We start from the raw sequence: 27,236 nt of genomic DNA, 5'->3' as shown, positions 1-27,236 counted from the left end.
AAATCTGCTGAGTGGTGGGGACAGACAGAGGGTTAGTATAGGCCCCATAACTTAATCCACTATAAAGATACAGTATATATGCAGGAATTCTACAAGATTGAGATGGGTGGAAATGAAGAGGGAAGGTAACGCTGATAGGAACAGTATATAGTGAAACTGTTCAGCGCCCGGGACAGTAATTTAGTTATGCCTCCCCCTCCTCTGTAGAAGAACATTCCTCCTCACACATCCCCCCCCCCTCTCCTCCTGTATAGTGGAACATTCCTCCTCACACATCCCCCCCGTCTCCTCCTGTATAGTGGAACATTCCTCCTCACACATCCCCCCCCCCCCCCCGTCTCCTCCTGTATAGTGGAACATTCCTCCTCACACATCCCCCCCCCGTCTCCTCCTGTATAGTGGAACATTCCTCCTCACACATCCCCCCCCGTCTCCTCCTGTATAGTGGAACATTCCTCCTCACACATCCCCCCCCGTCTCCTCCTGTATAGTGGAACATTCCTCCTCACACATCCCCCCCCGTCTCCTCCTGTATAGTGGAACATTCCTCCTCACACATCCCCCCCGTCTCCTCCTGTATAGTGGAACATTCCTCCTCACACATCCCCCCCGTCTCCTCCTGTATAGTGGAACATTCCTCCTCACACATCCCCCCCCGTCTCCTCCTGTATAGTGGAACATTCCTCCTCACACATCCCCGTCTCCTCCTGTATAGTGGAACATTCCTCTTCACACATCCCCACCTCCTCCTGTATAGTGGAACATTCCTCCTCACACATCCCCCCCCGTCTCCTCCTGTATAGTGGAACATTCCTCCTCACACATCCCCCCCTCCCGTCTCCTCCTGTATAGTGGAACATTCCTCCTCACACATCCCCCCCCGTCTCCTCCTGTATAGTGGAACATTCCTCCTCACACATCCCCCCCCGTCTCCTCCTGTATAGTGGAACATTCCTCCTCACACATCCCCCCCCGTCTCCTCCTGTATAGTGGAACATTCCTCCTCACACATCCCCCCCGTCTCCTCCTGTATAGTGGAACATTCCTCCTCACACATCCCCCCCGTCTCCTCCTGTATAGTGGAACATTCCTCCTCACACATCCCCCCCCGTCTCCTCCTGTATAGTGGAACATTCCTCCTCACACATCCCCGTCTCCTCCTGTATAGTGGAACATTCCTCTTCACACATCCCCACCTCCTCCTGTATAGTGGAACATTCCTCCTCACACATCCCCCCCCGTCTCCTCCTGTATAGTGGAACATTCCTCCTCACACATCCCCCCCTCCCGTCTCCTCCTGTATAGTGGAACATTCCTCCTCACACATCCCCCCCTCTCCTCCTGTATAGTAGAACATTTCTCCTCACACATCCCCCCCTCTCCTCCTGTATAGTGGAACATTCCTCCTCACACATCCCCCCGCCTCCTCCTGTATAGTGGAACATTCCTCCTCACACATCCCCCCCCCCCCCCCGTCTCCTCCTGTATAGTGGAACATTCCTCCTCACACATCCCCCCCTCTCCTCCTGTATAGTGGAACATTTCTCCTCACACATCCCCCCCCTCTCCTCCTGTATAGTGGAACATTCCTCCTCACACATCCCCCCGCCTCCTCCTGTATAGTGGAACATTCCTCCTCAGACGTCTCCCCCTCCTCCTGTATAGTGGAACATTCCTCCTCACACATCCCCCCGCCTCCTCCTGTATAGTGGAACATTCCTCAGACGTCTCCCCCTCCTCCTGTATAGTGGAACATTCCTCCTCACACATCCCCACCTCCTCCTCCTGTATAGTGGAACATTCCTCCTCACACATCCCCACCTCCTCCTCCTGTATAGTGGAACATTCCTCCTCACACATCCCCCCCTTCCTCCTGTATAGTGGAACATTCCTCTTCACACATCCCCACCTCCTCCTGTATAGTAGAACATTCCTCCTCACACATCCCCCCCGCCTCCTCCTGTATAGTGGAACATTCCTCCTCACACATCCCCCCCGCCTCCTCCTGTATAGTGGAACATTCCTCCTCACACACCCCCCCCCCCGGCCTCCTCCTGTATAGTGGAACATTCCTCCTCACACATCCCCCCTCCTCCTCCTGTATAGTGGAACATTCCTCTTCACACATCCCCACCTCCTCCTGTATAGTGGAACATTCCTCCTCACACATCCCCCCCTCTCCTACTGTATAGTGGAACATTCCTCCTCACACATCCCCCCCTCTCCTACTGTATAGTGGAACATTCCTCTTCACACATCCCCCCCTCTCCTACTGTATAGTGGAACATTCCTCTTCACACATCCCCACCTCCTCCTCCTGTATAGTGGAACATTCCTCCTCACACATCCCCCCCGCCTCCTCCTGTATAGTGGAACATTCCTCCTCACACATCCCCCCCGCCTCCTCCTGTATAGTGGAACATTCCTCCTCACACACCCCCCCCCCCCCGCCTCCTCCTGTATAGTGGAACATTCCTCCTCACACATCCCCCCTCCTCCTCCTGTATAGTGGAACATTCCTCCTCACACATCCCCCCCACCTCCTCCTGTATAGTGGAACATTCCTCCTCACACATCCCCCCCGCCTCCTCCTGTATAGTGGAACATTCCTCCTCACACATCCCCCCCGCCTCCTCCTGTATAGTGGATCATTCCTCCTCACACATCCCCCCTGCCTCCTCCTGTATAGTGGAACATTCCTCCTCACACATCCCCCCTCCTCCTCCTGTATAGTGGAACATTCCTCCTCACACATCCCCCCCTTCCTCCTGTATAGTGGAACATTCCTCTTCACACATCCCCACCTCCTCCTGTATAGTGGAACATTCCTCCTCACACATCCCCCCCTTCCTCCTGTATAGTGGAACATTACTCTTCACACATCCCCCCCGCCTCCTCCTGTATAGTGGAACATTCCTCCTCACACATCCCCCCGCCTCCTCCTGTATAGTGGAACATTCCTCCTCACACATCCCCCCCGCCTCCTCCTGTATAGTGGAACATTCCTCCTCACACATCCCCACCTCCTCCTGTATAGTGGAACATTCCTCCTCACACATCCCCCCCTTCCTCCTGTATAGTGGAACATTACTCTTCACACATCCCCCCCGCCTCCTCCTGTATAGTGGAACATTCCTCCTCACACATCCCCCCGCCTCCTCCTGTATAGTGGAACATTCCTCCTCACACATCCCCCCCGTCTCCTCCTGTATAGTGGAACATTCCTCCTCACACATCCCCACCTCCTCCTGTATAGTGGAACATTCCTCCTCACACATCCCCCCCTCTCCTCCTGTATAGTGGAACATTTCTCCTCACACATCCCCCCCTCTCCTCCTGTATAGTGGAACATTCCTCCTCACACAATCCCCCGCATCCTCCTGTATAGTGGAACATTCCTCCTCAGACGTCTCCCCCTCCTCCTGTATAGTGGAACATTCCTCCTCACACATCCCCCCGCCTCCTCCTGTATAGTGGAACATTCCTCCTCAGACGTCTCCCCCTCCTCCTGTATAGTGGAACATTCCTCCTCACACATCCCCCCTCTCCTCCTGTATAGTGGAACATTCCTCCTCACACATCCCCCCCTTCCTCCTGTATAGTGGAACATTCCTCCTCACACATCCCCCCCGCCTCCTCCTGTATAGTGGAACATTCCTCCTCACACATCCCCCCTGCCTCCTCCTGTATAGTGGAACATTCCTCCTCACACATCCCCCCTCCTCCTCCTGTATAGTGGAACATTCCTCCTCACACATCCCCCCTCCTCCTCCTGTATAGTGGAACATTCCTCCTCACACATCCCCCCCTTCCTCCTGTAAAGTGGAACATTCCTCTTCACACATCCCCACCTCCTCCTGTATAGTGGAACATTCCTCCTCACACATCCCCCCCTTCCTCCTGTATAGTGGAACATTACTCTTCACACATCCCCCCCGCCTCCTCCTGTATAGTGGAACATTCCTCCTCACACATCCCCCCGCCTCCTCCTGTATAGTGGAACATTCCTCCTCACACATCCCCCCCTCTCCTCCTGTATAGTGGAACATTTCTCCTCACACATCCCCCCCTCTCCTCCTGTATAGTGGAACATTCCTCCTCACACATCCCTCAGCATCCTCCTGTATAGTGGAACATTCCTCCTCAGACGTCTCCCCCTCCTCCTGTATAGTGGAACATTCCTCCTCACACATCCCCCCGCCTCCTCCTGTATAGTGGAACATTCCTCCTCAGACGTCTCCCCCTCCTCCTGTATAGTGGAACATTCCTCCTCACACATCCCCCCCTCTCCTCCTGTATAGTGGAACATTCCTCTTCACACATCCCCCCCTTCCTCCTGTATAGTGGAACATTCCTCCTCACACATCCCCCCCGCCTCCTCCTGTATAGTGGAACATTCCTCCTCACACATCCCCCCGCCTCCTCCTGTATAGTGGAACATTCCTCCTCACACATCCCCCCCCCGCCTCCTCCTGTATAGTGGAACATTCCTCCTCACACATCCCCCCCGCCTCCTCCTGTATAGTGGAACATTCCTCCTCACACATCCCCCCCCGCCTCCTCCTGTATAGTGGAACATTCCTCCTCACACATCCCCCCCCCGCCTCCTCCTGTATAGTGGAACATTCCTCCTCACACATCCCCCCCTCTCCACCTGTATAGTGGAACATTCCTCCTCACACATCCCCCCGCCTCCTCCTGTATAGTGGAACATTCCTCCTCAGACGTCTCCCCCTCCTCCTGTATAGTGGAACATTCCTCACTCACATCCCCCTTCCTCCTGCATAGTGGACATTCCTCACTCACATCCCCCTCCTCCTGTATAGCGGAACATTCCTTCTCACACATCCTCCCCCTGCCTCCTCCTGTATAGTGGAACATTCCTCCTCACACATCCCCCCCCTCCTGTATAGTGGAACATTCCTCCTCACCCCCTCTCTGTTCCCGCCTCTTCACGTTGCTCCGCCTCCTGCTGTTTGGCACACCTCGTGGGCTGTAGCATGACTGTAGAGAGGCGGAGCTTCTTCAGGCCCCTCCCGTATAAGGCGGTGTTTAGTTGAAGCTTTGAGCCGTGACGAGAACTAATCAGAGGCAGCGAGAGGCGGAACTTCCGGTAAGAGGCGGGCATAGAGCGGCATGGAGAGCGCGGCGTGAGCCGGAGACATGGAGGAGGGTGAGTGACCCGGCGGCGCCGGAGGACGGGCTGACACAGCCGCTCACTGGATGACGGCGCTCACGTGACGGGCTTTGTCCACGCCCATTATCTACTGCCAGGTCTTCACGCGTCTCCTGCGTGTTGACGTGTACAGAGGGCGGAGCTACAGTACAACGTGCAGAATGATGTGTGCAGGGGGCGGTGCTACCCTAACTCCTCCCTCTAGTAACCCCACCTTGTATAATGTGTCCTAGTATCAGAATGTGACCCCTCACTGATGCCCCTCCCACTGATCACTAATGCCTCACCCTCCTGTGACCCCTCACTGATGCCCCTCCCTCCTGTGACCCCTCACTCATGCCCCTCCCACTGATCACTAATACATCGCCCTCCTGTGACCCCTTACTGATGCCCCTCACTCCTGTGACCCCTCACTGATGCCCCTCCCACTGATCACTTATGCCCCTCCCACTGATCACTAATGCCCCTCCCTTCTGTAACCCCTCACTGATGCCCCTCCCTGCTGTGACCCCCCCCCCCACATATACCCCTCCCACTGATGGATGCCCCTCCCTTCGGTGACCCCTCACTGATGCCCCTCCCACTGATGACTGATGCTCCTCCCTCATGTGACCCCTCTCATATGCCCCTCCCACTGATGACTGATGCCCCTCCCTCCTGTGACCCCTCACATATGCCCCGCCCACTGATAACTGATGCCCCTCCCTCCTGTGACCTCAAATTTCCCCTTCCTACTGATAACTGATGCCCCTCCCTCCTGTGACCTCTCACTTATGCCCCTCCCACTGATGACCGATGCCCTTCCCTGCTGTGACCCCCACATATGCCCCTCCCACTGATGGATGACCCTCCCTGCTGTGACCCTCACATACGCTCCTCCCACTAATGACTTATGCCTCTCCCTTCTGTGACCCCTCACACATGCCACGTCACCCCCAGGAGATATCACATGTCATGTAGCACAGGTCACGTCACCTCCAGGAGATATCACATGTCATGTAGCACAGGCCACGTCACCCCCAGGAGATATCACATGTCATGTAGCACAGGCCACGTCACCTCCAGGAGATATCACATGTCATGTAGCACAGGCCACGTCACCTCCAGGAGATATCACATGTCATGTAGCACAGGCCACGTCACCTCCAGGAGATATCACATGTCATGTAGCACAGGCCTCGTCACCTCCAGGAGATATCACATGTCATGTAGCACAGGACACGTCACCTCCAGGAGATATCACATGTCATGTAGCACAGGCCTCGTCACCTCCAGGAGATATCACATGTCATGTAGCACAGGCCACGTCACCCCCAGGAGGTATCACATGTCATGTAGCACAGGACACGTCACCTCCAGGAGATATCACATGTCATGTAGCACAGGTCACGTCACCTCCAGGAGATATCACATGTCATGTAGCACAGGCCACGTCACCTCCAGGAGATATCACATGTCATGTAGCACAGGCCTCGTCACCTCCAGGAGATATCACATGTCATGTAGCACAGGCCACGTCACCCCCAGGAGGTATCACATGTCATGTAGCACAGGACACGTCACCTCCAGGAGATATCACATGTCATGTAGCACAGGCCACGTCACCCCCAGGAGATATCACATGTCATGTAGCACAGGCCACGTCACCCCCAGGAGATATCACATGTCATGTAGCACAGGACACGTCACCTCCAGGAGATATCACATGTCATGTAGCACAGGCCTCGTCACCTCCAGGAGATATCACATGTCATGTAGCACAGGCCTCGTCACCTCCAGGAGATATCACATGTCATGTAGCACAGGTCACGTCACCTCCAGGAGATATCACATGTCATGTAGCACAGGACACGTCACCTCCAGGAGATATCACATGTCATGTAGCACAGGACACGTCACCTCCAGGAGATATCACATGTCATGTAGCACAGGCCACGTCACTCCCAGGAGATATCACATGTCATGTAGCACAGGTCACGTCACCTCCAGGAGATATCACATGTCATGTAGCACAGGCCACGTCACTCCCAGGAGATATCACATGTCATGTAGCACAGGACACGTCACCTCCAGGAGATATCACACGTCATGTAGCACAGGCCTCGTCACCTCCAGGAGATATCACATGTCATGTAGCACAGGACACGTCACCTCCAGCAGATATCACATGTCATGTAGCACAGGTCACGTCACCTCCAGGAGATATCACATATCATGTAGCACAGGCCACGTCACTCCCAGGAGATATCACATGTCATGTAGCACAGGTCACGTCACCTCCAGGAGATATCACATGTCATGTAGCACAGGTCACGTCACTCCCAGGAGATATCACATGTCATGTAGCACAGGCCACGTCACTCCCAGGAGATATCACATGTCATGTAGCACAGGCCTCGTCACCCCCAGGAGATATCACATGTCATGTAGCACAGGCCACGTCACCTCCAGGAGGTATCACATGTCATGAAGAACGGGTCACGTCACCTCCAGGAGATATCACATGTCATGTAGCACAGGCCACGTCACCCCCAGGAGATATCACATGTCATGTAGCACAGGTCACGTCACCCCCAGGAGATATCACATGTCATGTAGCACAGGTCACGTCACCCCCAGGAGATATCACATGTCATGTAGCACAGGCCACGTCACCTCCAGGAGGTATCACATGTCATGAAGAACGGGTCACGTCACCTCCAGGAGATATCACATGTCATGTAGCACAGGACACGTCACCTCCAGGAGATATCACATGTCATGTAGCACGGGACACGTCACCTCCAGGAGATATCACATGTCATGTAGCACGGGACACGTCACCTCCAGGAGATATCACATGTCATGTAGCACAGGCCACGTCACCCCCAGGAGATATCACATGTCATGTAGCACAGGTCACGTCACCCCCAGGAGATATCACATGTCATGTAGCACAGGCCTCGTCACCTCCAGGAGATATCACATGTCATGTAGCACAGGACACGTCACCTCCAGGAGATATCACATGTCATGTAGCACAGGACACGTCACCTCCAGGAGATATCACATGTCATGTAGCACAGGCCTCGTCACCTCCAGGAGATATCACATGTCATGTAGCACAGGCCACGTCACCCCCAGGAGGTATCACATGTCATGTAGCACAGGACACGTCACCTCCAGGAGATATCACATGTCATGTAGCACAGGTCACGTCACCTCCAGGAGATATCACATGTCATGTAGCACAGGCCACGTCACCTCCAGGAGATATCACATGTCATGTAGCACAGGCCTCGTCACCTCCAGGAGATATCACATGTCATGTAGCACAGGCCACGTCACCCCCAGGAGGTATCACATGTCATGTAGCACAGGACACGTCACCTCCAGGAGATATCACATGTCATGTAGCACAGGCCACGTCACCCCCAGGAGATATCACATGTCATGTAGCACAGGACACGTCACCTCCAGGAGATATCACATGTCATGTAGCACAGGCCTCGTCACCTCCAGGAGATATCACATGTCATGTAGCACAGGCCTCGTCACCTCCAGGAGATATCACATGTCATGTAGCACAGGTCACGTCACCTCCAGGAGATATCACATGTCATGTAGCACAGGACACGTCACCTCCAGGAGATATCACATGTCATGTAGCACAGGACACGTCACCTCCAGGAGATATCACATGTCATGTAGCACAGGCCACGTCACTCCCAGGAGATATCACATGTCATGTAGCACAGGTCACGTCACCTCCAGGAGATATCACATGTCATGTAGCACAGGCCACGTCACTCCCAGGAGATATCACATGTCATGTAGCACAGGACACGTCACCTCCAGGAGATATCACACGTCATGTAGCACAGGCCTCGTCACCTCCAGGAGATATCACATGTCATGTAGCACAGGACACGTCACCTCCAGCAGATATCACATGTCATGTAGCACAGGTCACGTCACCTCCAGGAGATATCACATATCATGTAGCACAGGCCACGTCACTCCCAGGAGATATCACATGTCATGTAGCACAGGTCACGTCACCTCCAGGAGATATCACATGTCATGTAGCACAGGTCACGTCACTCCCAGGAGATATCACATGTCATGTAGCACAGGCCACGTCACTCCCAGGAGATATCACATGTCATGTAGCACAGGCCTCGTCACCCCCAGGAGATATCACATGTCATGTAGCACAGGCCACGTCACCTCCAGGAGGTATCACATGTCATGAAGAACGGGTCACGTCACCTCCAGGAGATATCACATGTCATGTAGCACAGGCCACGTCACCCCCAGGAGATATCACATGTCATGTAGCACAGGTCACGTCACCCCCAGGAGATATCACATGTCATGTAGCACAGGTCACGTCACCCCCAGGAGATATCACATGTCATGTAGCACAGGCCACGTCACCTCCAGGAGGTATCACATGTCATGAAGAACGGGTCACGTCACCTCCAGGAGATATCACATGTCATGTAGCACAGGACACGTCACCTCCAGGAGATATCACATGTCATGTAGCACGGGACACGTCACCTCCAGGAGATATCACATGTCATGTAGCACGGGACACGTCACCTCCAGGAGATATCACATGTCATGTAGCACAGGCCACGTCACCCCCAGGAGATATCACATGTCATGTAGCACAGGTCACGTCACCCCCAGGAGATATCACATGTCATGTAGCACAGGCCACGTCACTCCCAGGAGATATCACATGTCATGTAGCACAGGCCACGTCACTCCCAGGAGATATCACATGTCATGTAGCACAGGCCACGTCACCTCCAGGAGATATCACATGTCATGTAGCACAGGACACGTCACCTCCAGGAGATATCACATGTCATGTAGCACAGGTCACGTCACCTCCAGGAGATATCACATGTCATGTAGCACAGGCCACGCCACCTCCAGGAGATATCACATGTCATGTAGCACAGGCCACGTCACCTCCAGGAGATATCACATGTCATGTAGCACAGGCCACGTCACCCCCAGGAGATATCACATGTCATGTAGCACAGGTCACGTCACCCCCAGGAGATATCACATGTCATGTAGCACAGGACACGTCACCTCCAGGAGATATCACATGTCATGTAGCACAGGCCACGTCACCTCCAGGAGATATCACATATCATGTAGCACAGGCCACGTCACCTCCAGGAGATATCACATGTCATGTAGCACAGGACACGTCACCTCCAGGAGATATCACATGTCATGTCGCACAGGCCTCATCACCTCCAGGAGATATCACATGTCATGTAGCACAGGTCACGTCACCTCCAGGAGGTATCACATGTCATGTCGCACAGGCCACGTCACTCCCAGGAGATATCACATGTCATGTAGCACAGGCCACGTCACCCCCAGGAGATATCACATGTCATATAGCACAGGCCACGTCACTCCCAGGAGATATCACATGTCATGTAGCACAGGCCACGTCACTCCCAGGAGATATCACATGTCATGTAGCACAGGACACGTCACCTCCAGGAGATATCACATGTCATGTAGCACAGGCCACGTCACTCCCAGGAGATATCACATGTCATGTAGCACTGGACACGTCACCTCCAGGAGGTATCACATGTCATGTCGCACAGGCCACGTCACTCCCAGGAGATATCACATGTCATGTAGCACAGGCCACGTCACCCCCAGGAGATATCACATGTCATGTAGCACAGGCCACGTCACTCCCAGGAGATATCACATGTCATGTAGCACAGGCCACGTCACTCCCAGGAGATATCACATGTCATGTAGCACAGGACACGTCACCTCCAGGAGATATCACATGTCATGTAGCATAGGCCACGTCACACCCAGGAGATATCACATGTCATGTAGCACGGGACACGTCACCTCCAGGAGATATCACATGTCATGTAGCACGGGACACGTCACCCCCAGGAGGTATCACATGTCATGTAGCACAGGCCATGTCACCTCCAGGAGATATCACATGTCATGTAGCACAGGCCACGTCACCCCCAGGAGGTATCACATATATTATATAACACAGAGGATGTCCCTGAGCTGTGTGTCTGCTCTCACCTTCTCATGAAGTTTCCTGTATTTATATAATATTTGTAGATTCGCATCAAACACTCTGACTTATCACACGTGGAATTATCTCCCTCCCTTTTGAAGACAGGAGGTTCCTCAAAGACCCCATGGACAGAAAGGCCGAGGACCTGGGAAGCCACAAGCCCAATATGGCGGGAGCCTGCGTGACCGGCTCTCTTATCCCCGGGCTGGAGCCGTATTCCGTCACTTTCCATCCCTGGGAAAAGGACATCGCTCTTGGCGGATGTGTCAGCAAAATATAAGCTACGTGGCACCCCCTGTGAGGATAGGGGCCAACCCCAGAGGACTTAGTAGAGAAAGTAAGGGATAGGAAGAAGGGTTCCCCTTTAGGTCCTTTCCCAGACCCTTCTCTAGCCGGTATAGGGCAGTTCTGTCAGAGACACCAGGAAGTCTTGGGGGTTCCTCTTTTTCCAAGCTATGGAGGACACCAAAAACCCATAGCCAAGGACCTCAGGCTTCCGGTGTGTGTGTGTGGGGGGAGAAAATAATCTGTGGAAGCAGTTGGGTCTTACAAATTATCTCTCTCCCCCCCACGAGATTCAGAGTAACCCGGACAAACTGGGGTATAAACTGCTCGGCCCTGATCTCAGAGGTCCTCTCCCTTCTAGAAGTGTCAGGGCGGGCTCCCCGGGAAGAGTAGCCGGGTTTATGCCCTTCAGTGTCGCCATTGCACCAAGCGTGTTTACAAAAATCCTATCAGAAGTGGCAGCCTACATAAGACGGGGAGAGGGGTGATTCCTTCCATATTTGGACAACTTCTTATTGGCTGTGGTCTCCATAGAGGTGGTACAGATAAATTCTGGTGGGGCTCAGAAATGACCCAACAGAAAGGATTTTTTGGCATTCCATTAGACTCCCGATGCAAAAAGTCCTTTCTTCCAACTGAGAAGGTAGAAGATTGTGAAGACCATTGAGCAGTTCAGAAGTTCTCCAGTAGTCTCCCTGCGCCAGGCCCTATGACAGCAGCCATTCCGGGGGTCGCAGGGGCTCAGTTTCCCTCGAGACCTTTACCGTCCTGTATTCCCAGTCTTTGGGACGGGTCCCCCTCCTCTCTAGACCCGCCTCTGTTAGTATCCAGGGAGGTCCTTCTCTCCTTGAGGTGGTGGCAGGATCAGGGACTCTGAGCAGGACTCCCGTGGTTTCAGGAAAGGATATACATTATAACCATGGATGCCCCAGGGGGTGGGGGGCTCACCTCCTCAAACCTCCAGGGAGTTAGTGGCAGTCCTGAGGGCCTTACAGTCCCCAATTCCAGTAATAGCAGGAGCAGACTTGAAGGTCCTCTTAGACAACAAGACAGCGGTGGCAAATGTAAACCATCAGAGGGGCACAAGAAACCCCGAACTCATGGAGGGAGCAAGTCAGATCTTCTCCCTCGCAGAAACCTCTCTGTCCTCCCCTGGGGCAGTTCATATCAGGGGAAAAGACCACGAGATTGTGGACTTCCTGAGCTGCAGGGGCAGTGGGCATTGGATCCCGTAGTGTTCCAGGATGTGGCCAGACTCTGGGGCTCTCCAGAAATCCATCTGTTTGCTACTCACAAGAACAGGAAAGTTCAAAGATTTTGCAGTCTAGATCGGAGGGACAGGCCCCTGGCGGTAGACGCATTCTCCCAGAGGTGGGACTGGAAGTTGGCATATGCCTTCCCGCCTCTCCTCCTAATACCCATAATTCTCAGGGAGGACAGGGCCATGGTCATTGTAATAGCCCCTTCTGGCCGCAGAGGGCCTGCTTCTCCGTATTGAGAGAACTTCCGGTGTCAGATCCATGGGTACTCCCCAAGGTGCAGGACCTTCTCCATCAGGCCCCATAAAACATCTGTCGGCCTGGCTGCTGAGAGGTTCATTCTTCTATATAAAAGGATCGCAGAATCAGTTCTCCCCACATTACAGGGCAGTAGGAAGCCTATCGCGTATGGAAGAATATGGAAGGAGTCCCGATAGATCCCGATAGGAGAGATGGTACCGTCATTCCTACAGGAAGGGCCTCAAACCTGCCGCACTACAAGTACTGGTGGCGGCTTTGAGAACCCTCGTGGAGCACAGGCCACAGACCACCCAAGTGTTAAGGGATTTATTTAAAGCCATAACCCGGGGTTGTCCTCCAGAAAGATCACTGATACCTGATCTCTCCCTGGTACTAAGGGCTCTATCAGGACCCCCCCTTTGAGCCACTAGAGGAAATTTCAACAAAATTCTGAAAGTATTTCTCTTGGTAGTAGTGACCTCTGCCAGATGAATAGGGGAATAAGCGTCTCTGTCCTCCAAGGCCCCAAACCTACAGGTGCTGCTGGACAGACTAATTCTAAAAACCAAAATACTTTTGTAGGATCTGCAGGTTATGTAGGAGGAATCAGCTTAGATACACTACAAAGGAGTAATGTAGATGGGGGCCTAGCAATACCAGACCCATGGCTTTACTTCCTAGCCGCACAGCTACAGCACTTTAAAGGATGGGGGGAGGATATAGAAAGGGGGTCAGCGAGCCTGTGGACAAGACACATCACACCAGTACGTGCTCTGGAGGCGGGATCTGGTGGAGGGGAAATGGGCAGTAAACCAACATTGTCCCTCATGTCCAAGGTGTGGTATAAGGCCAAGAATATTAAAGCAGCCCCCAAATTCACTTGTGGCCGCCAATCTGGCGAAATCCAGCCTTGCCAGAAATATTTTGGCTGATAGGTATTACTCCGTGGGAAGTGAAAGGGATGAAGACACGGAAACATCTACGTCCAGAAGAGATACAAAGCGTTTCATCAATTACAAGGAGAATTTCAGTTTCCGCATCTCTGGTTCTCCCAGTTTCTACACCTTGGCCACACATCTGACGCTCAGACTAGGGTGGAACCTGTTGATCTGGGCCAATGGGGCGATGAAAAGGGTATTAAGAGTAAAATCTACTTCTTACTCTTATACTGTATTGTTTAGCGACTTGGTAAAAAATTTCCCATTTGAAATGTTGTGCTAAATGGGACAGAGATGTGGGTCCCATTGTGGAGGACCAGTGCACCGAAGCTTTAGAGCTGATACCAATTCTTTCCCCTAGTGCAGCTCGTAGGATGCACAGGACATACAAATCTCCCCAGTTATTGTTCCAAATAAGTGTCAGGCCCAATGCTGAATGTGCAACCGAGGAAGCTGGAATACTCCCCATGATGTGGGAATGTGGAGAACTGGAAGCTCTACGGAAATCCATCCTTACCGTCTACTCAATCAATAGAAGAGACCCCGCTAGGTGAAGGCTGAACGTGAATAATCTGACTGAACCTACTAACCTTGCTATCCAGCGATCTCTGTATCCAGCCAGGAAGGTCATAGCTGCTCACTGGATAAGGCCCCAACCTCCAGATAAAGGGGCTTGTAGACCATATGAATGCGGTTAGAATACAGCACGTATGTAAAATGGAATTGTATTCCACGGGGAAGGTGGTTTGACTCTCCTGGTCTGCCCCTGCCGCCCTTTTACGGATAAGAGCCGGTACTCTAAACTTGGTATCTTTGGTGAAATAGAAAACGGAAGGTCCACGCATTGTAGGATGTTTGGGACCGAGGTCCTGGATCGGAGGTGGGTCAAGGGGTGGGGGGTTGTGTAGGTGTATTTGTGCTTAATTTGTGCGAAAATGTAATTAGTGATATTGTACTGAGGAAAATCTTGCGTTGATCCTGATGATGTTCTCTACACCCGCAGCTCTCTACAAGTTCATTGGCTGCGGCAGTTTATTTACATTTTTTGTGATCATTGGGGAAGAAAAGGGGGGAACCTTTTAATAAAAAATATCTGATTTTATAAAAAATTCTAAGAACCGACCCGGTATTTCTTCCAAAAGTGATGACGAAGTTCTATCAGTCCCAGGATGTGGTCCTCCCTTCCTGTCACAACATCCCTGAGACGGAAACAAGGAGACTGCCTGGACCTTTGGAGAGGAGTCGGCATAGACAGGACTGGGGCCTTCAGAAAATCTGACAACCTGTTTGTCTTGTTCGTTGGAGCAAAGCTAAAGCCTCATCTTCTACAGTAGTTACATGGATGAAGATGACCTTAACAGAGGCCTACAGAGCTCTAGACCAACCAGGACATCCGAGAGCCCACCAGGGCCCTAGCAACATCATGGGCAGAGTTCAGAAATGTTCCCATCAGTCAGATATCCCGGGCGGCCGGTCCTCCCCGCACATGTTTCATGGACATTATAGGGTAGACGTGGCGGGTGCCAGTGACTCGGAGTTTGGTTCTTTGCTATTCTCTCGGTTGGTGGTGTTGGTGGCAAATGAGAAACCAGTAGCTACTTAGCCGTAACGTCGTTTCATTGAGCCACAACAGCTCCAGGTGTTCCCATATTCCCTCCGTTGTTCTGTAAATATTGGTCTAGGTTCTCAGGTGAAGCAAAAAAAAAAATTTTAGAGAGAGTTACAACTATAAATGTACTAACCGAGCCTTCCCTTCGAGGCCCTGGAACCACTGCGGCCGGTGGGAGGAGCATTCACTTTATGCTCAGTTATCCTTTCCCAGGGTCGGACCGTCTCCCGGTTGCTGCTGTTGTGGCTCTGGGAAACAACGTTACGGGTAAGTAGCTACTACTTTCCAAGAAGAAAAGAGACTGCACTCCAAATAGAATGTGAACAAACGGATGGGAGCTTCAATAGCCCAAGTTAATAAAGCTCCCATCCGTTTGTTCACATTGAATTTGGAGTGCAGTCTCTTTTCTTTTTGGATTAGTATTGTCTGGTGTGTCAAGACCAGTATTTCTGGGTTCTGCACCCACAGTTTTTTTTCATGCTTTTCGGTGCTGCTGGACTTCTAATGTTTTTTACTGTTTTCTTTCCCTATAAATGGGTTGGGAGAATGAGTTGTGTTGTGCTGGAGTCGGGTGGATACACGGCTGATCGTCCTACTGAATAGACTTGTAGAATTTGTATTATGGCAAGAAAAAAGCAGCTAAGTATCAAAAAAACAGTGGCCGCCATTACAGACAAAAAATTGGGAAAACTCTGAAAGTGTCCCCAAGTTCAGCTGCAAAACCATCACTTTTTGACCAGGACAATGACCCCAAACACCTCCAGGCTTTGTAAGGGCTATGTGACCAAGAAGTAGAGTGATGGGGGGGGGGGCTATGACCCGGCCTCCAGAGTCACCAGACCTGAACCCAACCCAGATGGTTTGGGATGAGCTGGACTGCAGGGTGAAGGCAAAATGTCCAACAAGTGCTGAGCATCTCTCGGAAGTCCTGCAAGACCGTGGGAGACCATTCCAGGTGACTACCTCTTGTATTTCATGGAGAGAAGTCCAGACTGTGCAGAGCAGTGATCACAGCACAAGGACCTGGAGGATAAGAGACTGTGCGGAGCAGTGACCACAGCACAAGGACCTGGAGTATAAGAGACTGTGCAGAGCAGTGATCACAGCACAAGGACATGGAGTATAAGAGACTGTGCAGAGCAGTGATCACAGCACAAGGACATGGAGTATAAGAGACTGTGCAGAGCAGTGATCACAGCACAAGGACATGGAGTATAAGAGACTGTGCGGAGCAGTGATCACAGCACAAGGACCTGGACTATAAGAGACTGTGCGGAGCAGTGATCACAGCACAAGGACCTGGACTATAAGAGACTGTGCGGAGCAGTGATCACAGCACAAGGACCTGGACTATAAGAGACTGTGCGGAGCAGTGATCACAGCACAAGGACCTGGACTATAAGAGACTGTGCGGAGCAGTGATCACAGCACAAGGACCTGGACTATAAGAGACTGTGCGGAGCAGCGACCACAGCACAAGGACCTGGAGTATAAGAGACTGTGCGGAGCAGCGACCACAGCACAAGGACCTGGAGTATAAGAGACTGTGCGGAGCAGCGACCACAGCACAAGGACCTGGAGTATAAGAGACTGTGCGGAGCAGCGACCACAGCACAAGGACCTGGAGTATAAGAGACTGTGCGGAGCAGCGACCACAGCACAAGGACCTGGAGTATAAGAGACTGTGCGGAGCAGCGACCACAGCACAAGGACCTGGAGTATAAGAGACTGTGCGGAGCAGCGACCACAGCACAAGGACCTGGAGTATAAGAGACTGTGCGGAGCAGCGACCACAGCACAAGGACCTGGAGTATAAGAGACTGTGCGGAGCAGCGACCACAGCACAAGGACCTGGAGTATAAGAGACTGTGCGGAGCAGCGACCACAGCACAAGGACCTGGAGTATAAGAGACTGTGTGGAGCAGCGACCACAGCACAAGAACCTGGAGTATAAGAGACTGTGCGGAGCAGCGACCACAGCACAAGGACCTGGAGTATAAGAGACTGTGCGGAGCAGCGACCACAGCACAAGGAGCGGGAGTATAAGAGACTGTGCGGAGCAGTGACCACAGCACAAGGACCTGGAGTATAAGAGACTGTGCGGAGCAGCGACCACAGCACAAGGAGCGGGAGTATAAGAGACTGTGTGGAGCAGTGACCACAGCACAAGGAGCGGGAGTATAAGAGACTGTGTGGAGCAGTGACCACAGCACAAGGAGCGGGAGTATAAGAGACTGTGTGGAGCAGTAACCAAAGCACAAGGACCTGGAGTATAAGAGACTGTGCAGAGCAGTGATCACAGCACAAGGACCTGGAGTATAAGAGAATGTGCAGAGCAGTGACCACAGCACAAGGAGCTGGAATATAAGAGACTGTGCAGAGCAGTGACCACAGCACAAGGACCTGGAGTATAAGAGACTGTGCGGAGCAGTGACCACAGCACAAGGACCTGGAGTATAAGATGTAGGATAAAAAACAGGACCAATAGCCGCGCTTCTCAGTGTTGACAAGGCTTTTATTCAGATGCATACAAGGACGACGCGTTTCTGGAGCGTACCGCTCCCTTCTTTAGGTCCGTATATATATATATAAATGGATGCTTAAAAGTTAATTAAAAAAAACTTTTTCCAATTCATGTATAAAAATCATATATAAGACACACAAGATAAAAGGTAAATGTATAAAAACAATTCAAATATACAACGTTTTGAGAAATATGGACACGGTAGTTAGCCATTTTTCAAGTTAGATGAGTATATAAATCTATAACATATAGAAACATGATGGTAGATAGTTCATTATTAAAGAGGTTCTAGTAATAGCGTGATGTATGACACATGATACCCAATATAAAAGTGAAGCTGGAAAGAAGTCTGGGGTGAAATAGAAAGGATATATTACCTGACCCGTATAGCCTCAGTCTCTCCTGTGCTGGTGGTAAGGGACACCGATTCTTCCCTGGGATGGTGTTATTTCTATATGTATGGGGGAGATAAATGACACCTTATAGTTCATATTGCTGTGGGTTGTAAATAGGGCGAAATAGAATTAGGGCTTACCCTAGTAGTTTTTGGCGATAATTAATATCGCTGTGTTAGTTCTGTGGATGGGAGAGTGTTGGTCCGTACCTGTAGGGTATAAGGTGTAGGGTATGGGTAATCAATCTGGTTGGTGTGCAATTTAGTGTAGATGAGACTTACTTTGTCGGGATCTGGGTAGTTTGAGAGTCCTGCGTGCGGTGTTTTTTTTTCTACTTATCTATTTACTGGAGTATAAGAGACTGTGCGGAGCAGTGACCACAGCACAAGGACCTGGAGTATAAGAGACTGTGTGGAGCAGTGACCACAGCACAAGGACCTGGAGTATAAGAGACTGTGCGGAGCAGTGACCACAGCACAAGGACCTGGAGTATAAGAGACTGTGCGGAGCAGTGACCACAGCACAAGGACCTGGAGTATAAGAGACTGTGCGGAGCAGTGACCACAGCACAAGGACCTGGAGTATAAGAGACTGTGCGGAGCAGTGACCACAGCACAAGGACCTGGAGTATAAGAGACTGTGCAGAGCAGTGATCACAGCACAAGGACCTGGAGTATAAGAGATTCTCCGGGGTTTGCTCTATAATTCCACATGTGATAAGTCAGAGTTTTGTTGCCTTCAGTGCGAATCTACAATTTTTATAGTCTTGCACTCCAGGTACACAGACTGCTTTCTCTCCCTGGATCTGATCTTTTGCTTTTATCCTCCAGTTGCCCTCTGGTGGGCGGAGCCGTCATTGATCTCTCTGGTTTTCCCGTAGATTCGGATGAAAGTTATCCTGATGAATATTCTTATTATAATGATGATGATGAAGACGATGAGTATTGTGGATTCTGGGACAGAGTTACACAACCAGGGACATACTGTGGCCTGCGCCCATCCTTCCTTCACCCTCAGGACTATAATCTACATACCTCAAATTATATAACAAGAGAGGTGAGAGGGCAGGCTCATATGGTGAGGGTTGGGGTCCAGTGGTGAATGTGCGAGCGACAACATTGGGATCAGGGTGTTAGTGCCTCAGGTCAGTGCTGGGGTTGGATGGTGCCTGGGACGGTTGGAGGAGTGTGTGTGTATGGGACAGTTGGAGGTGTGTGTCTCTATGGGACGGTTGGAGGTGTGTGTGTGTGTGTATGGGACGGTTGGAGGAGTGTGTGTGTATGGGACGGTTGGAGGAGTGTGTCTCTATGGGACGGTTGGAGGTGTGTGTGTGTGTGTATGGGACGGTTGGAGGAGTGTGTGTGTATGGGACGGTTGGAGGAGTGTGTGTGTATGGGACAGTTGGAGGTGTGTGTCTCTATGGGACGGTTGGAGGTGTGTGTGTGTATGGGACGGTTGGAGGAGTGTGTGTATGGGACAGTTGGAGGTGTGTGTCTCTATGGGACGGTTGGAGGTGTGTGTCTATGGGACCGTTGGAGGTGTGTGTCTCTATAGGACGGTTGGAGATGTGTGTGTGTATGGGATGGTTGGAGGTGTGTGTGTGTATGGGACGGTTGGAGATGTGTGTGTGTGTATGGGATGGTTGGAGGTGTGTGTGTATGGGACGGTTGGAGGTGTATGTGTGTGTATGGGACAGTTGGAGGTGTGTGTCTCTATGGGACGGTTGGAGGTGTGTGTCTATGGGACGGTTGGAGGTGTGTGTCTCTATGGGACGGTTGGAGGTGTGTGTCTCTATGGGACGGTTGGAGGTGTGTGTCTCTATGGGACGGTTGGAGGTGTGTGTCTCTATGGGACGGTTGGAGGTGTGTGTCTCTATGGGACGGTTGGAGGAGTGTGTGTGTATGGGACAGTTGGAGGTGTGTGTCTCTATGGGACCGTTGGAGGTGTGTGTCTCTATAGGACGGTTGGAGATGTGTGTGTGTATGGGATGGTTGGAGGTGTGTGTGTGTATGGGACGGTTGGAGATGTGTGTGTGTGTATGGGATGGTTGGAGGTGTGTGTGTGTATGGGATGGTTGGAGGTGTGTGTGTGTGTGTGTGTGTGTATGGGACGTTTGGAGGTGTATGTGTGTGTATGGGACAGTTGGAGGTTTGTGTCTGTATGGGACGGTTGGAGATGTGTGTCTGTATGGGACGGTTGGAGATGTGTATGTATGGGACGGTTGGAGATGTGTGTGTATGGGATGGTTGGAGGTGTGTGTGTGTATGGGATGGTTGGAGGTGTGTGTGTGTCTGTATGGGACGGTTGGAGGTGTGTGTGTGTCTGTATGGGACGGTTGGAGGTGTGTGTGTGTCTGTATGGGACGGTTGAAGGCGTGTGTGTCTATATCGGACGGTTGGAGGTGTGTCTGTATGGGAGGTTGGAGGTGGGTGTGTGCATGAGACTGTTGGAGGTGGGTGTGTGCATGAGACTGTTGGAGGTGGGTGTGTGTATGGGACTGTTGGAGGTGTGTGTGTATGGGACTGTTGGAGGTGTGTGTGTATGGGACTGTTGGAGGTGTGTGTGTATGGGACGGTTGGAGGTGTGTGTGTATGGGACGGTTGGAGGTATGTGTGTATGGGACGGTTGGAGGTGTGTGTATGGGACGGTTGGAGGTGTGTGTGTGTGTATGGGACGGTTGGAGGTGTGTGTGTATGGGAGGGTTGTATGTGTGTGTGTATGTCTGTATGGGAGGGTTGGAGGTGTGTGTGTCTGTATGAGAGGGTTGCAGGTGTGTGTGTATGTATGTATGGGATGGTTGGAGGTGTGTGTGTATGGGAGGGTTGCAGGTGTGTGTGTATGTATGGGAGGGTTGCAGGTGTGTGTGTATGTATGGGAGGGTTGGAGGTGTGTGTGTATGTATGGGAGGGTTGGAGGTGTGTGTGTATGTATGTATGGGAGGGTTGGAGGTGTGTGTGTATGTATGGGAGGGTTGGAGGTGTGTGTGTATGTATGTATGGGAGGGTTGGAGGTGTGTGTGTATGTATGTATGGGAGGGTTGGAGGTGTGTGTGTATGTATGTATGGGAGGGTTGGAGGTGTTTGTGTATGTATGTATGGGAGGGTTGGAGGTGTGTGTGTGTGTATGGGACGGTTGGAGGTGTGCGTGTGTGTATGGGACGGTTGGAGGTGTGTGTGTCTGTTGGGAGCTGCTGGTGGACAGATGATGATGTAGGGATCGGCTACCGGGTGCTCCAGCTTACTATATATACCCCTTGTGTCTCCTTACAGCAGGCAGATAAGAATGCTGAAGAACTTCTACAGGAGGAGAAGAGGGAGAAGGAGAAAGCTGATAAAAAGAGACTAAAAAAGAAGGTGTCACTCGCCCTGACCTCTGTTATTACACTCTGGTGCCCTCTCCCTGACCTCTGTTATTACGCTCCGGTGCCCTCTCCCTGACCTCTGTTATTACGCTCCGTTGCCCTCTCCCTGACCTCTGTTATTAAGCTCCTGTGCCCTCGCCCTGACCTCTGTTATTACACTCTGGTGCCCTCTCCCTGACCTCTGTTATTACGCTCCTGTGCCCTCGCCCTGACCTCTGTTATTAAGCTCCTATGCCCTCGCTCTGCCCTCTGTTATTACGCTCCTGTGCCCTGGCCCTGACCTCTGTTATTACGCTCCTGTGCCCTCTCCCTGACCTCTGTGATCACGCTCCGGTGCCCTCTCCCTGACCTCTGTTATTTTGGCTTTTGGGTTTATGACTGGATCATTCTCCTTCATTTATCTTTGTGTGTACAGAGACAGAAGGATCGTAGACGGCATCAGCGGCAGAAGGAGGTGGAGGAGCCGGTGGGGGAGAACCGGGTGAGTGAGGTGTCATTGGGTTCTGAGTAGCCGGTATCTCCTGCTGGGGTCAGCGGTGGTGGGTGAGGATGACCGTCTACCTCATGGTTTATCAGGCCCCGGGAGATGCTCCAGGAGCTGGTGAGTCGCCTGCTCAGGATATAGGACAAGATGATAACAGCGAGCTAGTGAATGAGGTAAGTGTCCGCACGACTCTTGTGACTGTCCCGTCTCCAACGCTCTGCCTAACCCCGGCTCCGCCGTTCAGGATGACCTCGACCTCGGAAGCTCCTTTGTCCGTCAGGCGCAAAAAAAGATGGAGAACAAACCAAAGCCAGAAAGGAGGGAGCGCAGCAAGGAGGCGTCATGTGAGAGAGGGCGAGACGTGTCTCAGGATACTCTGTGTGAGAAAGCAGAGCCTAAACCGGAGAGGATGGAGGCCGGCCCAACAGCACAGAGGAATGTAAGGAGAATGCTCCTCTTATACCGTCCCCCTCTACTCCCTCTACCCCCTGGTGCCCCCGGCCTCTGGCCTTTCGCTCGTGCCCCCGGCCTCTCTCCTCCCCCCTCGTGCCCCCGGCCTCTCTCCTCCCCCTTTGTGCCCCTGGCCTCTCGCTTCCTCCTCCTTTTTGTCTGATTTTTCTTCACTCTTGCAGGGGTGTCTCCCACCCTCCCCGTGTCCCGGCCTCTCTCTTCCCCCTCGTGCCCCCAGCCTCTCTCTTCCCCCTCGTGCCCCCAGCCTCTCTCTTCCCCCTCGTGCCCCCGGCCTCTCGCTTCCTCCTCCTTTTTGTCTGATTTTTCTTCACTCTTGCAGGGGTGTCTCCCACCCTCCCCGTGTCCCGGCCTCTCTCTTCCCCCTCGTGCCCCCAGCCTCTCTCTTCCCCCTCGTGCCCCCGGCCTCTCTCTTCCCCCTCGTGCCCCCGGCATCTCTCTTCCCCCTCGTGCCCCCAGCCTCTCGCCTCCCCCTCGTGCCCCCGGGCCTCTCGCCTCCTCCTTTTGTCTGATTTTTCTTCACTCTTGCAGGGGCGTCTGGTGGACCAGTATAAGATACAGGAGAGTATGGATTTAGCAAGTAAGCCTCATCTGCTGCCCCTCCCCGTGTCCCGGTGTCTCCCACCCTCCCCGTGTCCCGGTGTCTCCCACCCTCCCGGTGTCTCCCACCCTCCCCGTGTCCTGGTGTCTCTCACCCTCCCCGTCCACCTTTCTAATGCTCTTGTCCCCCTACAGATGTTGGGAATAATTTGGCCAACAAGGGGCGCTACAGCGAGGCCTTACATTATTATTCTGAAGCTATTGGGTTAAACCCTGGTGAATACAGGTGAGTCCGGCACCTGTGGAGGGGGGGGTCCTTGTCCAGGCAGTGGTTGGGCTTCCATAGACTGTAACCGCAGCTTGTGGGGTGTATGGAGCATGTCCCTGATGTCCCCTCCTCCTCCGCACAGGTTTCTGGGTAATCGCTCGTACAGCTATGAGCGCTTGGCTCTCTATAAGGAGGCGCTGGCGGACGCTGAGAGGTCGCTGGAGCTGCAGCCAAACTTTATAAAGGGATATTTCCGGAAAGGAAAGGCTCTGAAGGGACTGAAGGTAAATGCGGAGTCTCCTGATGTGCAGCCTCCTCCCTGCAGGGGGCGACACACAATTGACACCAGGTTTATTCTCAGAGATATTCTGAAGCCATTTCAGCCTTCCAGCGAGCATTGTCATGTGACCTGAACCGGGTGGAGGCGGCACAGGAGGTCGCCGACTGTCAGCGCAAGCTACAGGTGAGACCCCCCCATCGCTCCCCCTCCCCCCATCGCTCCCCCTCCCCCCATCGCTCACCCCTCCCCCCATCGCTCACCCCTCCCCCCATCACACACCCCTCCCTTCTCATCATTCACCCCCGACAACTCTTTATATTGAACCCCCCGATCATGTCTCATGTAGGAGCTGAAGATTTCCACCAGGGAAAACCTTCCAGCCCCCTTGAACCTGCAGCCAGTTCCGGCAGGTAAGTGCTGAGCAGCAGGGGGAGCCATGGTGGTGGGTGGGCAGAGCTCACCGTGTCTCTCTCTGCTGCAGGTTCTCTAGGAAATAATAATAATACAGTGTTTCGTAGTGTGGTTTATACAAGGTCTAATGGAGGACTACCTGCGGCCCGGACAGCGCCCCCTAGTGTGCCGGCTGCTCATCCACGGCCTGGCAGCAGGTAGGTTACAGTGTTAGGGGGGGGCGTGAGGAGGCTCCGCTCATAGTGTCTGATGGTCTCCTGCTCTCTGCAGCACATTGTACCCCATCTGGGTCGGGAACATCACCAGCCGCATTACGGAGGATGTCCTGAGGTCGAGGTTTGCAGTGTAAGTGACGGTGCAGGGGGTCAGGGGTCAGGACGTCCGCGATGCAGCTGCTGAGTCTTCTCTCCTCTCGCAGGTTTGGGGCCATTCATTCCCTCCGTATTCTGTACAGCAGGACCTGCGCCTTCATAAACTTCACCAATAAAGGCTCAGCCGAGTCCGCCTTCCGGGCCCTACAGGTAACGGGGCCGCCTGCCCCACGCTGTGCCTGCCGCCTGCCCCACGCTGTTCCTGCCGCCTGCCCCACGCTGTGCCTGCCCCACGCTGTGCCTGCTTCCTGCCCCACACTATGCCTTCCGCCTGCCCCACGCTGTTCCTGCCGCCTGCCCCACACTATGCCTTCTGCCTGCCCCACGCTGTTCCTGCCGCCTGCCCCACGCTGTTCCTGCCGCCTGCCCCACGCTGTGCCTGCCGCCTGCCCCACGCTGTGCCTGCCGCCTGCCCCACGCTGTGCCTGCCGCCTGCCCCACGCTGTGCCTGCCGCCTGCCCCACGCTGTGCCTGCCGCCTGCCCCACGCTGTGCCTGCCGCCTGCCCCACGCTGTGCCTGCCGCCTGCCCCACGCTGTGCCTGCCCCACGCTGTGCCTGCCGCCTGCCCCACGCTGTGCCTGCCGCCTGCCCCACGCTGTGCCTGCCGCCTGCCCCACGCTGTGCCTGCCGCCTGCCCCACGCTGTGCCTGCCGCCTGCCCCACGCTGTGCCTGCCGCCTGCCCCACGCTGTGCCTGCCGCCTGCCCCACGCTGTGCCTGCCCCACGCTGTGCCTGCCCCACGCTGTGCCTGCCCCACGCTGTGCCTGCCCCACGCTGTGCCTGCCGCCTGCCCCACGCTGTGCCTGCCGCCTGCCCCACGCTGTGCCTGCCGCCTGCCCCACGCTGTGCCTGCCGCCTGCCCCACGCTGTTCCTGCCTCCTGCCCCACGCTGTTCCTGCCTCCTGCCCCACGCTGTGCCTGCCTCCTGCCCCACGCTGTGCCTGCCTCCTGCCCCACGCTGTGCCTGCCTCCTGCCCCACGCTGTGCCTGCCTCCTGCCCCACGCTGTGCCTGCCTCCTGCCCCACGCTGTGCCTGCCTCCTGCCCCACGCTGTGCCTGCCTCCTGCCCCACGCTGTGCCTGCCGCCTGCCCCACGCTGTGCCTGCCGCCTGCCCCACGCTGTGCCTGCCGCCTGCCCCACGCTGTGCCTGCCGCCTGCCCCACGCTGTGCCTGCCGCCTGCCCCACGCTGTGCCTGCCGCCTGCCCCACGCTGTGCCTGCCGCCTGCCCCACGCTGTGCCTGCCGCCTGCCCCACGCTGTGCCTGCCGCCTGCCCCACGCTGTGCCTGCCGCCTGCCCCACTCTGTGCCTGCCGCCTGCCCCACTCTGTGCCTGCCGCCTGCCCCACTCTGTGCCTGCCGCCTGCCCCACACTGTGCCTGCCGCCTGCCCCACTCTGTGCCTGCCGCCTGCCCCACACTGTGCCTGCCGCCTGCCCCACACTGTGCCTGCCACCTGCCCCACACTGTGCATGCCACCTGCCCCACACTGTGCCTGCCGCCTAAACTAACAAACCCCCCCGCTTCCCAGACCCTGACCGTGGTGACTGACCATTGGATCTCCTCTCCCCCCAGGGCCGGACCATTGAGGGAACATCTCTAGTACTCCAGCTGCGAAATCCTGAACATTCAAACCTGAATCCTAGAGGAGGCGGAGCTAGGGTTCCAGGAAAGTGAGGAGCGGGCACAGGACGAGGGGTAGGGGGTCTCACAATAAAGGAGTCTTTATACCGTTGTGTTTAAGCTAAAATGACAATTTTATAAGTAAAGTTGTGAATTCTCTGGAACGTTCTCTTTATATGGGATGTCCACATTGTCTATGTGGGGTCACGGGAGATGGGACACGGGGTGCACGTGGAAGACTTGCTGCACTTTGGGGCTATAGAGACATCTTCCTGCTCCTGACATGCGTGACCCTGAGCTGTCAACCTTCCCCTCCAGCGTGACCTGACAAAAGCAGGAAGAGGAGGGGCGATGATAGGAACCTCCCACCTGGCTAAGTCTCGTCCTCCCTTCTGCTCTAAAACCGTTGGTGCAGATGGATGTGCCTAATGCTGCCCTCATATAGCAGCCACAGACCCCAGGGGGATCAGAGAAGAACATCTAATCCACAACTAATCAGATCCAGCTCCCAATGGTCAGAGAAGATCTCGCCCATAACTACTCAGATCCAGCTCCCAAGGATTAGAGAAGAACATCTCATCCAAAACTACTCAGATCGAGCCCCCAGTGGTCAGAAGAGAAGATCTCGCCCATAACTACTCAGATCCAGCTCCCAGTGGTCAGGGAAGAAGATCTCACCCATAACTACTCAGATCCAGCTCCCAGTGGTCAGGGAAGAAGATCTCAACCATAACTACTCAGATCCAGCTCCCAGTGGTCAGGGAAGAAGATCTCACCCATAACTACTCAGATCCAGCTCCCAGTGGTCAGGGAAGAAGATCTCACCCATAACTACTCAGATCCAGCTCCCAGTGGTCAGGGAAGAAGATCTCACCCATAACTACTCAGATCCAGCTGCCAGTGGTCAGAGAAGAAGATCTCATCCACAA

General features: G+C 53.6%; 1 protein-coding gene across 3 annotated transcripts; it reads left to right on the top strand.

Annotated features, from left to right (window-relative positions):
* Nucleotides 1-4,915: 4,915 nt before the first annotated feature.
* TTC31 (tetratricopeptide repeat domain 31) lies at nucleotides 4,916-26,471 on the top strand. Of its 3 annotated transcripts, none has more exons than XM_072131736.1 (15): nucleotides 4,916-5,173; nucleotides 19,383-19,558; nucleotides 21,772-21,855; nucleotides 22,279-22,344; nucleotides 22,440-22,520; nucleotides 22,592-22,786; nucleotides 23,347-23,395; nucleotides 23,551-23,641; nucleotides 23,766-23,907; nucleotides 23,985-24,086; nucleotides 24,250-24,313; nucleotides 24,412-24,511; nucleotides 24,585-24,659; nucleotides 24,733-24,835; nucleotides 26,260-26,471. In XM_072131736.1, the coding sequence occupies exons 1-15, from the start codon at nucleotides 5,164-5,166 to the stop codon at nucleotides 26,359-26,361; spliced, it is 1,440 nt and encodes a 479-aa protein (XP_071987837.1). In that variant the 5' UTR covers nucleotides 4,916-5,163; the 3' UTR covers nucleotides 26,362-26,471. The 3 variants fall into 3 exon arrangements, 2 of the variants coding, with proteins under 2 accessions (XP_071987837.1, XP_071987836.1); XR_011851060.1 differs by having other exon boundaries at nucleotides 4,917-5,173; nucleotides 24,422-24,511; nucleotides 26,260-26,297; XM_072131735.1 differs by having other exon boundaries at nucleotides 4,919-5,173; nucleotides 24,385-24,511.
* Nucleotides 26,472-27,236: the final 765 nt, after the last annotated feature.

This window comes from Engystomops pustulosus, unplaced genomic scaffold (assembly GCF_040894005.1).
Source record: "Engystomops pustulosus unplaced genomic scaffold, aEngPut4.maternal MAT_SCAFFOLD_129, whole genome shotgun sequence".
In the NCBI taxonomy this organism is placed as follows: Eukaryota; Metazoa; Chordata; class Amphibia; order Anura; family Leptodactylidae; genus Engystomops; species Engystomops pustulosus.
The sequence above is the reverse complement of the archived record's forward strand: the minus strand, read 5'-3'. Positions and strand labels throughout refer to the sequence as shown.